The sequence below is a fragment of the Melanostigma gelatinosum genome, assembly GCF_949748355.1.
Source record: "Melanostigma gelatinosum genome assembly, chromosome: 3".
In the NCBI taxonomy this organism is placed as follows: Eukaryota; Metazoa; Chordata; class Actinopteri; order Perciformes; family Zoarcidae; genus Melanostigma; species Melanostigma gelatinosum.
In genome coordinates this window covers 13201329-13217044 of record NC_136636.1, presented here as the reverse complement: position 1 = coordinate 13217044, position 15716 = coordinate 13201329, and the positions used below count along the sequence as shown (strand labels likewise).

At 41.2% G+C, this 15716-nt stretch overlaps 2 protein-coding genes across 2 annotated transcripts; one reads left to right on the top strand and one right to left on the bottom strand.

The window, feature by feature from the left end:
• Positions 1 to 1018: 1018 nt before the first annotated feature.
• prkag1 (protein kinase, AMP-activated, gamma 1 non-catalytic subunit) lies at positions 1019 to 6547 on the top strand. Its single transcript, XM_079296898.1, has 13 exons — positions 1019 to 1152; positions 2032 to 2083; positions 2166 to 2266; positions 2357 to 2438; positions 2526 to 2584; positions 2796 to 2841; positions 2937 to 2991; positions 3279 to 3405; positions 3620 to 3785; positions 3890 to 3927; positions 4439 to 4585; positions 4722 to 4821; positions 4960 to 6547. The coding sequence occupies exons 1-13, from the start codon at positions 1144 to 1146 to the stop codon at positions 4968 to 4970; spliced, it is 993 nt and encodes a 330-aa protein (XP_079153024.1). The 5' UTR covers positions 1019 to 1143; the 3' UTR covers positions 4971 to 6547.
• Positions 6548 to 6822: 275 nt separating this feature from the next.
• LOC306775211 (activin receptor type-1B-like) lies at positions 6823 to 15425 on the bottom strand. The gene is made up of 9 exons (XM_079265517.1): positions 15289 to 15425; positions 12976 to 13221; positions 11782 to 12033; positions 11441 to 11671; positions 11178 to 11345; positions 10392 to 10548; positions 10119 to 10243; positions 9863 to 9993; positions 6823 to 9066 (listed from the first exon to the last, which is right to left on the bottom strand). The coding sequence occupies exons 1-9, from the start codon at positions 15353 to 15355 to the stop codon at positions 8941 to 8943; spliced, it is 1503 nt and encodes a 500-aa protein (XP_079121643.1). The 5' UTR covers positions 15356 to 15425; the 3' UTR covers positions 6823 to 8940.
• Between the last annotated feature and the right edge of the window lie 291 nt (positions 15426 to 15716).

Here is a 15716-nt window from a genome sequence, read left to right as displayed (position 1 = left end):
ATAGTGGACAAGGCAGAAGATGCTTGGTCAGCTTCTTTAAGAGAGCTAACTAACTCCAGAAGATGGCGGTTATGCAAACGAGTTAATGACAGATTGTCTGTCTTTACAGCTGAAATTATTGCAATAATCTTGGGACTGCAATGGGTAGAAGAGGTCAGGCCTGAGAGAGTGGTCATCTGTTCAGATTCTGCTGCAGCTTTAAACAGCTTGAAGACAAAACAAACAATTAGAGAGGATTTAGTGATGGAAATATCTCTGATAATGTTGAGACTTCAAAGACTGGGAATTAATGTTCAATTTTGCTGGGTTCCTGCTCATGTAGGGGTGGAGGGTAATGAGAGAGCAGATATGATTGCAAAGAGAGCACTAACACTAAAAGAAGAGGAGATATTGAAAATTCCTTTTGGAAAGGGGGAAGCTAAAGCATTAATAAGAGAGTCAGGACGGGAGTTATGGCAGAAGAAGTGGGACAACGATAACAAAGGAAGACATTATTATAACATTCAGAAATCCATAAATGTGAAGACATACAAAGGGAAGTATAGAAGAGAGGTCATAATATCAAGGTTAAGGTTCGGACATACAGGACTTAACTCAACGCTGTATTTAATGGCAAAAATGGACTCAGATAAGTGCACTATTTGTAATGTTACGGAAGACGTGGAGCATGTTATCCTGAAATGTCAAAGATACAATTCAGACAGGAACATCTTGAAGCAAAAAATATGTCAGTTGGGACGGAAGTGGAGTTTGGAGGGAGTTCTGGCAGTGGACGGAGAATGGCGGGAGTGCTGCAGAGCACTGTTGCGATTTCTTAAAGAAACGGGATTAGACCGTAGGATTTAGTTGGAAAACAGTGAAGAAAAGGTTACCCTGAAACTGCACACTCCGGTACAGTAGGTAGCGGTATGCACCTATACAAGTTGGTTGCGACCCGCCAATCAAATTTAAAGAAGAAGAAGATGGCGGTAGTGCAACGCTTAGGGTGCAAGCTGCCGCTAAAACCAAAGACGAAGAAGAACGACTCAGCCATTCAAGTTGCTCATTGCGAGGAGCAGCGGAAGACCTGTGTGGTTTTGGCAAGATCCTACCTGCCAACTGTCAACGGACCCGGCTACAGAAAGGCAACACAGCGAATGAAACATGGACTGTGTAAGTTATCTAACATTAGCTGGCTTAAGCATGTACAGATAATTAGCTTTATAACAAACCAGCTCCACCTGAGTTAAGTTAACTAACATAACTTCCCGGAGCATGCTAAGGATAGCAGCTAACTAGCTAAGCTAATTAATGGCAAAGTAGTTCTGAGGCTAGCTGACTTCTTAGTAACGACTGTCAACCGTCAAGAAGCCACCTATTCTAACCCGTCTAACGTTAACTGGTCTCAGCCCCGGTGGCCACTACTTAATCCAGACGGTGTGTCACATAACGTCAAAACCTCACCACGGTGGCGTTTGGTCAACAGACAGTCAGTAGACAGTGACGCTAGCTAGCGTGTTGCTAATGCTTTGCTAAAGTTAATATGTTATTTGGTTAAAAATAACGTCCAATGTGCACATAACTTAAACAGCGTCGACACCCTGTGTTGGTTTTTCCCAACCAGGAATCATTCAATTATATTTAATATATTGATAATAGCTACAGCGTTACAACTAAAGACATGTTTTAAAAAGCTTTTATTCCTTGTTGTTTAACGTTAGCTTGTTGACTGCAGTATGCGCGTGTGCACTTAATGCATGCTATGTGTGTCAGATATCCTGGTAATGCAGTTGATTAACGTTAGCTAGTAAAGACCATTATCCTAACCGTGAGCACTATAACTAAATTGCACATTAACGGAACAATGTCAAAGGTTGTTCCTAACTGCTGATCATGCACATTTTAAATTATCAGTGCCTCTGCCCAAAACCCTGCTGGAATCATTTGCTAAACTATGGATTATTTAGACATGTTATGCAGGCTTTTGAATAACGGCCTTTGCCTTGTTGCCCAGACAATCTAAATTTCAATGACCCTTTCTTACATTTCAAGATTCCAGTGATTATTGATGATCTTGAGGGCAAGAAGGACCCAGTCATAGAGGGTAAGAACCTATATAAATCTCAGAAATAATGCTATTTCAAAACGGCGATCAATTCATTCAATAATCTCTGTCATTGCTTCAGACCCAGAGCACAATGTGTACACCAGGTTTATGAAGTCCCATGGGTGTTATGACCTCGTACCTACCAGCTCCAAACTGGTTGTGTTTGATACCTCACTTCAGGTAAAACAAAAGCTTTGAAACAAAAAAAAAACGAGATCTATCTCTCAGTAGCTACTTTAGACTGAAACTTTGGTGTGATTCATTTCACAGGTCAAGAAGGCGTTCTTTGCTCTTGTCTCTAATGGGGTAAGAGCAGCGCCTCTGTGGGACAGCAAGAAGCAGTGTTTTGTTGGTGAGGGCCGTTTTTATTTGGCACATTTTCACTCTGTGTAAGACTAAATAAATAGACTGACTTGATCCTCCTCATGCATCTCTGCAGGTATGCTGACCATCACAGACTTTATTAATATTCTACATCGCTACTACAAATCTCCATTGGTAAGATGGTGGACACCCAATGGTTGAATTGTTAGTTGAAGTGTAAATCTCAAAGTTGAATTTACGGATTTTTATATTCTCATAGTTAGGATTTTAACATCACATGTTGCTGAATGTGTCCTTTCAACTTTTCTATTTGTATCAAGAGCTTGTTTTCTTTCTTAAGTTCTTCCAAAATGTGTCAACACTTTTTCTCTTTGTTATCTTTCAGGTACAGATATACGAATTGGAAGAACACAAAATTGAAACATGGAGAGGTGAACAAGTTGTATTAATATGTAAAGTACTTCTTTTCATTGGCTCTTGTAATCTTGAAGGTCTTGACATTATTGTCTGTCTTTGTTTATAATAGAGTTGTACCTTCAAGACTCTTTTAAGCCCTTGGTCAGCATATCTCCCAATGCTAGGTGAGCAGTTTATTTAGATTAATGCTTGGTTTGACTGTAGTACTTCCAGACTTCTGCATTTTGTTGTTGGTATCACACTTCATATCCAAACCTTTTGTTGTCTAAATACAGAGATTTTAAGTTTTGTTTCTACCATAATATTTATCGTACAAGCTAACATTACTCAATAACTATATCTTAGTTATTGTACCATTCACTTTTTTTTATTTAGCTATCTTACCCCACAACATGCTGTGTCTAACATAACGTGATTAACTTGGTCCTCTCGGACATTCTGTGTGTCACAGTTTGTATGATGCAGTATCATCTCTGCTGAAGAATAAGATCCACAGACTGCCTGTAATCGACCCGCTGACGGGGAACACGCTCTATATTCTCACGCACAAGAGGATCCTCAAGTTCCTGAAGCTTTTTGTAAGTCCCAGCGCTACTCCTGCATTGAATACTTTGAATTATTTTCAGTGTTTGAGTCTTATAGTAACACGGCAGACGTCTAGTACAGAGTAAAGACAACTAGCTGCAGTTCAGCAAAATGGAAAATTCTGAAACTATTTTTTTTACAAAGACATCCATTCCCCTCCAGTTTTAACAAAGTGTTGTTCGCACAATCTCTTGTTATTGTTCTCAGATATCCGAGATGCCAAAACCCTCGTTCTTGAGAGAAACCATAGAGGACCTGAACATCGGAACTTTCCAGAACATAGCAGTGGTCCGCACAGACACACCGCTGTACACAGCGCTGGGTATTTTTGTTGAGCAGCGAGTGTCGGCGCTCCCCGTTGTTGATGACAAAGGTACGTGGGCGGGTTCAAATGACACCCGTGTTTATTTTGCATTCATGATCAGAGACCTCTTGCATTTCGTTTGTTTGTGTACTGATGTGCTGCCTCTCTTGCAGGTCGAGTGGTGGATATATACTCAAAATTTGATGTCATAGTAAGTTGTTATCCGTCTTTCACCTTTTTTTGGTGTCATTAGCACAAAGTGGAAGACGCCCAGGATGATTTATTTAACCAACAGTCCAAAACTCCAAAATATACAGTTCACCATCAGATGTGACAAAGAAAAGCATCACATTTTAGAACGCGAATATATTTAGCTTGAAAAAGATTCATCTATTGTCAAAATACTTAATAGTTGATTTTCTGTTTATCAATTAATGAAGAAATCATTGCTGCTCTAATATTGAGATTACAGTAACATGACAACATTCATAGCAAGAGACAATGGACTTTTTTTTAAAAATGTTTTCTAGCAAAGTAATCATAGGTAGTGTTGTAAGTCAACGAGCAAAACGCAAACTACATCTCTTTTATTTAGCCTAATACATCTACTGGGTCACCATAAATATCAATATTGGGGTAAAGGATTCCGTCATATCACTCAGCCTGTTATGCCATTTAAGATAAAGAAACATTTTTTTACCGTAAGGCCTGTGTTTATACAGAACCTGGCAGCAGAGAAGACGTATAACAACCTGGATCTGACGGTGACCAAAGCGCTGCAGCACCGCTCGCAGTACTTTGAAGGAGTGCTGACCTGCCACAGGCACGAGACTCTGGAGGCCATCATCAACAGACTGGTGGACGCCGAGGTGAGAGCTGGACGTCTTTTGATCAACAATGTTTTATCCTGATCAGTTACTCTATGCGTTCTTCTTGCCATAGAAACAACAGCACTATTTTACAGAGGTAAAAGTAACTTAAATGGTCCTCCGGTGTTTCCCTTAGGTGCACAGGCTGGTGGTGGTGGATGAGCAGGAGGTGGTGAAGGGAATTGTCTCCCTTTCAGATATTCTCCAGGCGCTCGTGTTGACTGATGGAGAAGAGGGTTAGTACAATCGTGTAACTGTCGTAAGATTTTAATTAGCAACAATAGCTTATAAATACAGGAAGTATTGAAAGCAGTGTCATCATTCAGACATTTTTCAAAATATTATTAAAAATAAATATATTTTTCTGTCCATAGGCACAGCTTGAGGAAGTGACCCTGATGAGGAACGGAGCCACAGTTTAAATATGACGGCAGAGCAAAGGGAGAAAGAACAGGCATGTAAGAGGGTCATTTTGACACTACATTGAAGTATCCTCGCCCCTCTCCTGTAATCAGACTTCCTATATTCACACATGAAGACTTCTCCCTCCCTGCAGACATGTGACGCTTTATTAACGCAGCAATATAAAATTGTAGTAGCACAGACATACAGAAGCTCTTGCAAATTGAGTTCCAAGCTACAAGAGGCGGAGCCAACAGACCTCTGAAGAGGAGTGGCAGCCTCTCAGGATGACCAGGCATCATTCCCACCTCTGTGCTGGTTGATTCATGTACAGTAGAGGACCATTGATCACGGCTTGATCACAAGTGGTTTCCCCATTAGTGTAAATTGTAATCGGTAACAAGATACAGGAAAACTGATTTACCTGCGTTGCCGTCTGTTTGCAGCATTTCATTATTTTAACGAGGCTGAAATCTAGATGCACACAAAGCCTGTGAGTCATTTTAAACACAGTGTAACTGTCTGATGGTGTGAGTCGTTGTTCTGACTCGTTCTTTGTACATAAATAGTATGATGTGTTCCGGCTTCCAGCTAGTTTGATTATTTGAATGCAGGCGGGGGATTGATTTCTTCATCATTTCTATTCTCAACGACCAATCTGCAAAGAAGATATTCATGGTCATACGTTTCCAGGGTTATTTATCTGTATGTGTCATACATAATGTACATGCATACACAAACTATCTACATGCTACTATAAATGAATGTATATTATAAATATGATCGAGCCAAATTCTAACACTAGATATTGAAGATGGCAAACAGGCTGCTCTGGTCAGTTTAGATTTCAAATAAAAATGCTTGATCATGGTCTCACTAAATGTTTTTAATAAGACAGGACTTATTGCTTCAAAATAAATTATTATAATTTAAGCCAGTAAAAAAACCAAACAATCAAATCAAGTTACTGCAGTCACTGTTTAATCTGACAAATAAGTAGCGAACCTGGAAGAGCACTTGTGAAGTGCAGAACAGCCTCGATGGATCTGCTGTTTGCTGACCGGTCATCTTGCTGCATCCTGTCTAAAGGCACAAGCTCTGGATATGTATGGGTTTTATGGTTTACCGTTTCGTCAAGTATAACTAATGTTTAATGCACATTTTACTATTTTTCTGGCTGTTTTGGCATTATTGGCGTTAAATGAACTTGCTTATTCAATGCAGCAAGATCTCAACAGTTTCTGGAAAAGTGGTCCATTTGAAAACAATTTAATGTTTTCTGATTTCTACCTTCTTGGTGTGTTTGGATGTCAGTTACACTCAGTGATGAACATCAAGTACATTTATTCAGCAGTTTTCTGTTCATTGTGTTTAAGGGACTCAATCAAAATCACTCAATACCAGCATTTCCTTCGAGGATGGGCCATGGACATGTTAAACTTCCTGTTATATTTACAATGGAAGCTGTACAGCTGTATGTAAATGCACAGATGTTGTAGTTATCTGCATTGAGATTATGATTGAAAGGATGAGCAATAAAGTTTCTGAGTTTGTTTTAAACGGCGTTATTGTGTAGTGCTTACGTCTAATATGAAATATAACCTTTGTATAGCGATGTAACTGGTTGACGAGAAAGTTATTTAAACCAACTAACAGGTTTTTTGGCCACTTTGGGTGAAAAAACAAACTTAACACTGACATGTTATCACCTGAAACCTCAATGTGTGGCAAACATTTAATACAAGGTTGGCCACGATAAAAGAAAGTAAAATAGACACCACATAGGAAAACAATTGCATTTATTACTCAGTATTAGAAGTTACATGACTGACGTCCTGAAGGTTTTTTACATGGATGCAGTGGTCTCTTTGCCATAACTAGACAGAGACCTGGGAGAATAATAAATCATGTCTTTGACTCACACCCTCCTATTCTTCCATGGGGGTACGTGGAGCAAGGTATTGAGACCTTAAATACTCTGCATTTTAAACATTGTAAGGCAGATACCATTTAACAAACGAATATGATCGACCGCCTATCAAACAGTAGATCTCTCCAGTCTTTCAAGCAAGCGTTGAACAATACAATGTAGTCAGCAAGTGATTTTAAAGTAAAGTATTGGTCAAACATTTGTGAGACAGCATTGAGACATTTCAGTAGTATTTAGTTTCAACATTTCTTCTCTCAAAAGTCAGATTCTCTTTCTCGTTCCAGTCGGATGGAGCGTACTGCAACTGGTTGGCATGGTTTGTATAAACAGTCTCATCTTTCAGTGGTGTGATCTTAACTAAACACTGGAGGCCACGACCAGAGATGATTCTGAGAACAATTTGGTTTTAATGCCGTGAGGTCAGTAGTAGTGCACATGAGACTCACAGCATACACATAAATAACACGGGAACGACTACACACACAGTACCTGTTGAATCTACATACAGGTAATGACAAAAGTGCACCTCTTTCCTGAAAACATGAAAATGTAGACGTGATTAGCTCGACGGAAACAATCCACATACATGTTGCACATTGAGGAGGTATTGTATGGTGAACAAACAAGTGAGGGGAACCATTGATTAAAAACCAAAGCCTGCTCTGCCGTAGTACGAGGGCTAAAGGAGGAAGTCAACATCAGCACGACGTCGAGGTCAAAAAGTAGGTGGGTGCACAATCCTGTTCACAACCAACCAAAAAGCTGATATAAAAGATTCAACCATCTATACCATGACATAAGAATCAACATAAAATCTAATTTAACTGTCAAATTTACAGTAGTATCACCTTAAAAAGCTCGTATATGTGCAGTAGTTATACTTGCCTGAGGGGAAAAGAACACTGGACATAAAAACAAACTATTATTCAGATTCCTGGAGTTAGTGTATTTAAAAGGGATTCAAAATGAAAACACAATTGTCCCGTATTAAAGTACAGTGTAAATACGATTGGCTGCTGCGAAGGGCAAAATGTTCACGTGAATGTCGTGCTTATCAGCTTATCTGAGGGCCGGCAGCAACGTTTAATCTCATGGCAGGTTACGGCCTGCGGGTTGATCGAGAGAAGGCGGCTGCATTCAGATTTTGCTTAACAGATCCTATATGTGTATTCAGACAAAAAGAAAGGGCTGATTGGAAAGCAGAAGGAGAACCTGAGGTTTACAACAGCTTACGGGAAGGGCTCCAAGCAAGTGGTGCAAAAGGCTAAACCATGTTTGGCAAGTTGCCCTAAAGCTCCGGTGACTTAGAAGTCCTTGAACACCTTGTTGTAAAGTAAATGGGCTGCAGTTACACAAACGGTCTCAGCTGCTTTGTACATGCTTACATAGTAATCATCAGACGACTAGACAACACAGCCGTAGCAGAACCAGATGGACTATTGGACTTCTAAGCAGTTTGTAATGTGCCTGAATGCTGTCGGTGGCAAAGAGAAACCTGCACAATATTCTCACAAACACCCATATATTAATAACAAGATCTAGTTATTAAATAAGAAGATATAAGTTAAAAATACTCCTCCCAGCTTGCCCCCCTTTCAAAAGACAAAAACAGCAAATGCTATTTGTTAACTATCAAGCAACTGTGATCAAAGAGACCTTGAGGAAATATCAGCAGCTGCTTTTCAAAATGTTAAATGGTTAATTACATATCCTGCTATCGATTGCATACAAGTACACAGGAAATCCAAAGATCCTTTGTTAGTGCGGAGTGTCGAGAGGGACCAGAAGGGCAGCAGTAGCTGAGGACAAGACAGGAAAGGTGTTCTTGGTAGTTTGGCTGGGTAAGCGAGGTAGGGTTCGTCAGAAATCAAGTGGCTTCAAAACTGGCAGGAGTGTTAATGGAGTAATATTTTACAAAGTGCCAATCTCCATCACGTTCTCTTACTTTGTGCGTTCTTTGCAGAGGGCCCGGCCCCTTCTTCTCACCGTCGTACGGTCTGGACCCGCTCGGTGCTGACTCGGCTCAGACTTTAATGTCCTCTTCGACGCTGAGCTGGGAGAGGGTCTTCTTGATGCGCAGGGCCGTCAAGCGGGCGGCGCCATTAGCGTACCAACACTCCCTCATGATTTTGCTCATAACCCGCAAGGCCTGGAACAGCAGAGGAAAAGAAACGCATGCAAGGATCAAGAGCCTACAGTACAGTGTAAATGATTATGATGATGCAAACGTAGTTCAAGAAGTTAAGTCGTGTTCGAGACTTGGATAACTGCATCATTGGTTTTATTTTTGTAGTTTTTGCCGTCATTTCCTGCAGTAACTCACTTAAGTCACTGCTGAGATCTGGTAAATGAGATTGGGCAGGAAACATAAACCAGCTAACAGGCCGTAAACATCGCCCAACCAATACCGGACTTTTGAGGCCGATTATCAATATTTGTGAGAAAACAAAAAACTAAATATACATTTTTTTTCTTTTTAACATATGCAAGTAACTAAAACATAAAGATTTTATATTTAGAATCCTTCAATTATTTGTTGAAATAATTGTGACCGAGACATAAACGAGTCAATGCTCTCTGATGGAGAAACTAGATCACATCAAACATACTGTCGGCATGTACAGTATGTGCTCCGCTTTCTTAGCGTCTATAAGCTTCACTGAATCTCGTAATACCGTCAGATATATCTTGCTCTAGTTGTAAATAAGCGAACAGCTTCACCTGATTGGAATGGAAAACAGCCTGTAATAATAAGTAATAAGTAATAATCTTTACCATATTAAAACAATTTTACCCTGGGGAGCATGATAACCTCTTGGACTACTTTTTTTGTGATTTCACAGCGTTCCTAGATCTCAGCAACTAACCTGATGGTGTAATAAACTTCCGCTGTAGCTGCCGACCTTAAACGGTAACATTTGTGCTTTAAAAGATAATTTCTATACCTCGTAGCTCTGCCACCAATTAGGGATGTTGGGTCGTAACTTTTGGTCACACACCAGCTTCCTCATCTCCTCTATGGAGGGATCAGAAGGTACCAGGTCATAGTAGGGCAGCTGGTACTCTTCATGGACACCTGATAACACAGGACAATGTCGGGCTCAGATCAGTGCTGTGATCTCAGTTGTTCACATCAATAAATTAAAAAAAAAATCAAACAACACAGTTTGAGTATCCAGAGTAAAAACAAAAGAGTCTGACCTCCACTATTACAGCGGCGAGTAATCTCCCAGTAGACCAGCCCCAAAGCATAGATGTCAGCACATTTGAATGAGTCAAAGTGTCTCATATTGATCGTCTCGTCCAGAACCTCCGGAGCCATGTACCTGAGAGATGTAAAAACAACCCGTTTGTAATCATGTGCAGGGATAAAAGGATTTTCTGGGAAAGGTGTCAAGGATATCTGTGAGAAAGGCCGGTGAGCAGCTGCAGGTGTGTGTGTGTGTGTGTGTGTGTGTGTGTGTTGACACGGACCTCTTGGTGCCCACCCTCTGATTGGGCGCAATGTCGATGGTGTCTGTGGCGGAGTCGTGACGGACGGCCAAGCCCAGGTCAGCGATGGCGCAGGTGCAGTTCTTCTTCACGAGGATGTTCTTGGACTTCAGGTCTCTGTGGGCAATGCCCGGCTTTCCTACCAAAACAGAAATGTACATGTCAGGCACTCTAGATTTGTGCAATTTTCCTTTTTTTTGGGCAACAGTTTGGTTGATAAAAATAGAAAGCAATCATATTATTCTGCAACAACATGTCTTCAACTGCACTTTAATTGTCCATGATAGTAAAACAGAGGATTCAGTAATGACCTGCTTTAAAAGAGAACCAGTATATTATAGATATAAGATCAGATGACTTACTATTTCCCTCGGCCATTCCAAAGATATGAAGTATATAAATGGAGGAAATGACATTTCTCCTTGTCAACAGGGTTCCATTTACTTATCTTCTCACATTGCATTAATGCTAATTGCATAAGCTGCCATCTTGCAATAAGTATTTAGACACCCCTTCAATTAAAGATCAACAACAACGTCTTCAAGAACATTTGTTTTCCATTCATAAATTAACAGCAAGTTATCTACAGTGTTATCATCTTATTTTTGTGGGTAACATGCAATCAATCGAGTTCTACAGAATTACTGTGACATAATATATCGCTTTATCAATTAAAAGGTCAGTCGTTAACATGAGAGGAGCGGAAACATAAGGATCGGGTTACAGAGCGGGACGAGCACGATGAGCGGGGAAACGTGTTGCGGTCACCTTGTGTTCCTAGAATCTCCATGTGCAGATGTGCCAGACCGCTGGCAGCCGACAGAGCCAGTTTGATCATTCCTTCAATGGTGACGGAGTAGCGGTTCAGGTAGTCAAACAGAGAGCCGTGCTCATGGTAGTCCGACACCAACCACAGCTGGGTCCACGTGCCATTGTCTGGGCCGCAGACAGAAATAAAGAGAGTTTAAATGTTTATGCGAGAATGATTCTTCATTTCACGACAAACAAACATGCCGACCCCTGTTTTGCACCTTTGTTGTCAGCAGCTATGAAGCCCAGGATGTTTTCATGGCGGAGCATGATGGTCTGATAGATTTCAGCCTCACGGAACCAGGAGCGCTCCTCTCTGGATGAGAAGATCTTCACGGCCACGTCACCGCCCCTCCATCGTCCTCGCCACACCTCCCCGAAACGCCCTTTGCCAATGATCTCCTGAAGGACAATTGTTCTGGCGACGGTCCGCTGGACAAACAAAGGCAGCCCTGCTCACAAAGGATGAGAACAGTCATCAGCACTTTTCTGAAAAAAAACCCCAGTGTAAACTGCAACACAAGTGCTGGCCTGCAGCTACTTTAACACGCCGCGCACTGACCGGAGCCTGAGCCAGACGTGGAGAGATCGTATATGAGGTCCTGCAGCGTCCTGTCTTTGGTCATGTAGACGTGGTCACCGGAGGGGTCCTCCACCTCTAACCTTTGCCTGTGGCTGTAGGCCCTCTGGTGGTACTGATACAGGAATGTACCCATCAGCATCAGCAGACACAACAGGAACAGCGGCCCTGCAATCACAGCCACTAGCTCCACCAGCCCCCATGTCCCAGCTGGGCCGTATCCTTCCCTGAGACCTGATTTTAAAAGACAACAGTGGAAAATTTAAATGAAACATCTGGCACACAGAACACACATAAGACAGACGATGCGCCCTGATATGAACGGCGTAGAAGGCTGAGCGGGATATAAAGCTTTTGACTAAGCAGACAATTAGAAAACGGAGTCAACATTTGGCAGCCTCTTGCAACTTCTATTGATTATTCCCAGTTATTTAAGAAAGAAATGCTCAAGTCTCTACACTGAAAGGCTTTTACTGTAAAACATATTCATGCAAGAAGTGTTTAAATTCCATTAGCAGCATACTAACAGTGTAAAAGCCTACTTGTTCCGAATTATTCTCTCTCTCTCTCGAGCATTCTCTGTGATGCTCGAGTTTCTCCTCAACTCCACTATTGATTCAGAAAAATGAATGACTTTCAGGGTCCTTGAAGTTCTCACATAACTTTCTGGTACTGCAATCAATCCAAGATAACGTAACATGCATAGTATCGAAGGGAACACTTTGTAGTCTTCTACACCCATCTTTCATACATTGTAGCACAGTTCTGAAGAGAATCCTCTTGTTTATAGTATTTTAAAGTGCTTTATATCATTTAAAATCATATGAACTTGCGTGTTATCTGCATGCTGGGGATGAATACTGTCGCAATAGTTTCAAATAGTAGTTTCTCTTCTCTCCACAGGAACTGTACAAAAGCCCGTAGGACACTTCTCAAGAACCCTGAGTCACAAAACGGTGTCGGAAAGAGATGCATGTTCACGCCTGAGGTTTGGTGCACTCAGTGTGTGTTAGATGTGTGGTACTCCAGGGAGAGACACACTGCTTTGTATTATGTATTTGCTCCAAGTCGAATGGTTGACCTACATGTGTGTTCTGAACCTTGATGGTCAGACACTTTGGTGACAGGGGCACCAAATGCAAATGTAGTTGCTGTGTGACACCTGACAGTGCTCACCTGATGGTACTTTGAGGTCAATGCTGTTGCAGTAGTCCGTGTAGCAGCAGTGGATGTTGAGAAAGCCCTCTGCACTGAGGCAGTAGAATGGCTGTCCGGGGGGCTCGAGTTTGTCCCGTGTGATGCAGACACGGATGTGCTGCTCTTGGCCATCGATGAAGGAGGTGGAGGCCATGCAGGCGCCATCGGTCTCACACTGGAGGCCGGTCTTCTCACACTGGGCAGTGGTGCAGTTGCACCGCAGAGCTGCAAACCGAATAGTTTGCGTGGTTAAAAATGACTGGACTTTACAAAAACAGTCAAATGTACGAGCAAAGCACTTCATGTTTCTAGAACTTAGAGTACACGTGATGTGCAGTAGAGGACAATAACAGCCAACAGTGACCGTATGCATAACATTATAATCTATGGATTTATAGACATCGTGCAACATATCCTCACATGAAGCCCAAAAAGGACAATAACTAGCAATACTTTGTCACTGTTGAACTCCTATTCTGATTCCTTTAGCGTGTGGCGTCTCTCTTCTTGATTGCTGAGGATGATGGTTAGATAATCCATTTGATTTGTGGCAGGTTAGAAAACAAAATCTCTCATGAGTCTCTTAAATATTTCAAGCACTAAAGGAACATTTTCTGATGAGTGACGTGTTGCAAAGATGAAGTAGAGGTAAGGCCGGAGAGTTGGAGGATGGTGCTGGTGAGGTCAGGAAGCAGAGGAAGTGTTGGGGTGTGTTAGGCTGGCAGGAGCTTTGGATGGGTGGAGAGAGTTTGTGTGAGGGCATGTAGGAGTAGAGATTAAATGACCCGCTTAGACTGAAATTTGGCAAAAAAGAGACTGAGACTTCCTCTGTGAAATTGAATAATATCATTAAGACACAGACATTCCAGTAATTCTGGAAAAGCCTCTCGTGGATTCCCAGCAGAAAACGACCTCGCTAAAGAACCTGTGTTGTTAGAAGACCCACATACATGCAGCTGAATTTCAGTCTTATCTCAGTCAAACGAGGGAAATGTGTTCTTCTGTGGTGCTGAATCATTCAACACCTACGTGGCAGATGCTGGTGGTTAAAAGCGAGAAACTAAACCAGCAGCGAGGAAATAAGGAAGATGAATGCTGACTAAATATGAAACGAGACTGACATTTCAGACTTTCCATGGCTATAAATGTCACACATCTGTAATCCACGTTTGGCTGATTGTTTTAAAAACACCTCAGAGAAGAAATACTGGCAAGATACTGACAACTGCAGTTCAATTGTGATACAAAGTAAATAGGCAAAAGGTGCATGTTTACCTCTAATAAAATGAGTTCGATGATATACATTTATACTGTAGCAACTACTCGTTAAATAGATATTTTCTCAAGCTGTGTTTCTGTTGATCTACTTAACAATCAGGGGATGGACAGAAAGTGAATCCTTTCAATCAGTCTTCAAGCAAAAACACCAAAGCTACCCGATGTCAGCTTCTAAAATGTGCTTTTATCTTTGGGCTTTAAGACTGTTGGTTGAACAAAGCAATTTTAATACCTATTTCTCAATTTTTTTTGACGATTTATGGAATAATAATCAATTTATTGAGAAGATAATCACCAGTTTAAATGCTAATGAAAACAATTGTCAGTTGCAGCCCAAGCCTCTTCATGACTTTACTGGATTTACAGGATTTTTGCATCAATGTCCTAAACTTTTTACCATCTGCTTTTTTTTTTTAAATCTATGAACCGTTTTCCACTGAATATTCAGAAGTTAAGGATTATAAATAAAATGCTGCCCACTACCAAATGTAATAATCTACCAACCGATTAAACATCTTTATACCAAAACTGTAAAGAGGTTTTTTATCTCCATATCTGTGCCTGGAGGCTGAAGGTATGAGATCATTAATGTCTGTAGTTTGATCTACTGTAATAATATTAAAATCTTGACATCCACATGTCATTATTATCTAAACAGCAACATGTCAGACGTCTTGAGATAACGTCACAGTGATGCAGACTTAAATTAAAATAAAATATTCAGTAAAGGATGTACACAGCAACAACAACAATCATAGTGTCGTAAATGAAATCATCATTGCTACAATACGCTAGAATACGTCGATGCACTAGCTCGACAGCGAGACGGTGAGATGTCGTGTTTGGTTACATTTCAGTTACATGACAGCTGTTTAGATTCACAGCAGGTGTAAACAAACGGAGGCTGGCCTGGTTTCATGTCTGTGTGTCAACTAGCTAACCTAGCTAACGCTAGCTAGCAGCTAGCTATAATGCCACATTCGTTCGCCTCGATGATGGCGATGAGTCGCTCACCCTCGCAGGTTCTGTACAGGACGACCTGGACCACCACGACGGCGAACGGAATCCGAAGATTAGCCATGATCAATACATTCCCGGTTCATCGCATTAAGACATCAGCTAACGTCAGATGAGGCGTGATGATGACAGCTAACCAGGCTGTCAGTGAACAGGTGACATACACGCTCCCACCAGCAGGTGGCAGCACTGACACAGACTGGAGACCAGAGAGTGAGTAATTCAGTTATTCTTTCTTTCTTTCTTTCTTTCTTTCTTTCTTTCTTTCTTTCTTTCTGACTTTGTTTATTTCTATCTTTGTTTCTTTCTATCTATCTTTCATTCTATCTTTCTTTCTGTCTTTCTTTGTTTCTTTCTTTCATCCATAGGTTGAATGTCAACATCACGAGGCTGTACTGTAGTCCTGGATGTGGCAGGGAGCTCGG

What these genes read in the sequence shown, in the direction of transcription:
- prkag1 (XM_079296898.1), top strand. An exon ending in TGTTTGATACCTCACTTCAG is followed by an intron (nt 2,267 to 2,356) that starts GTAAAACAAAAG and finishes TTCATTTCACAG; the next exon opens with GTCAAGAAGGCGTTCTTTGC. An exon ending in AGCATATCTCCCAATGCTAG is followed by an intron (nt 2,992 to 3,278) that starts GTGAGCAGTTTA and finishes TGTGTGTCACAG; the next exon opens with TTTGTATGATGCAGTATCAT.
- LOC306775211 (XM_079265517.1), bottom strand. Translation starts at nt 15,355, where the DNA reads ATGGCTAATCTTCGGATTCCGTTCGCCGTCGTGGTGGTCCAGGTCGTC. An exon ending in CACGTCTGGCTCAGGCTCCG is followed by an intron (nt 11,672 to 11,781) that starts GTCAGTGCGCGG and finishes CTTTGTGAGCAG; the next exon opens with GGCTGCCTTTGTTTGTCCAG. An exon ending in ATTGGTGGCAGAGCTACGAG is followed by an intron (nt 9,067 to 9,862) that starts GTATAGAAATTA and finishes CTGCTGTTCCAG; the next exon opens with GCCTTGCGGGTTATGAGCAA.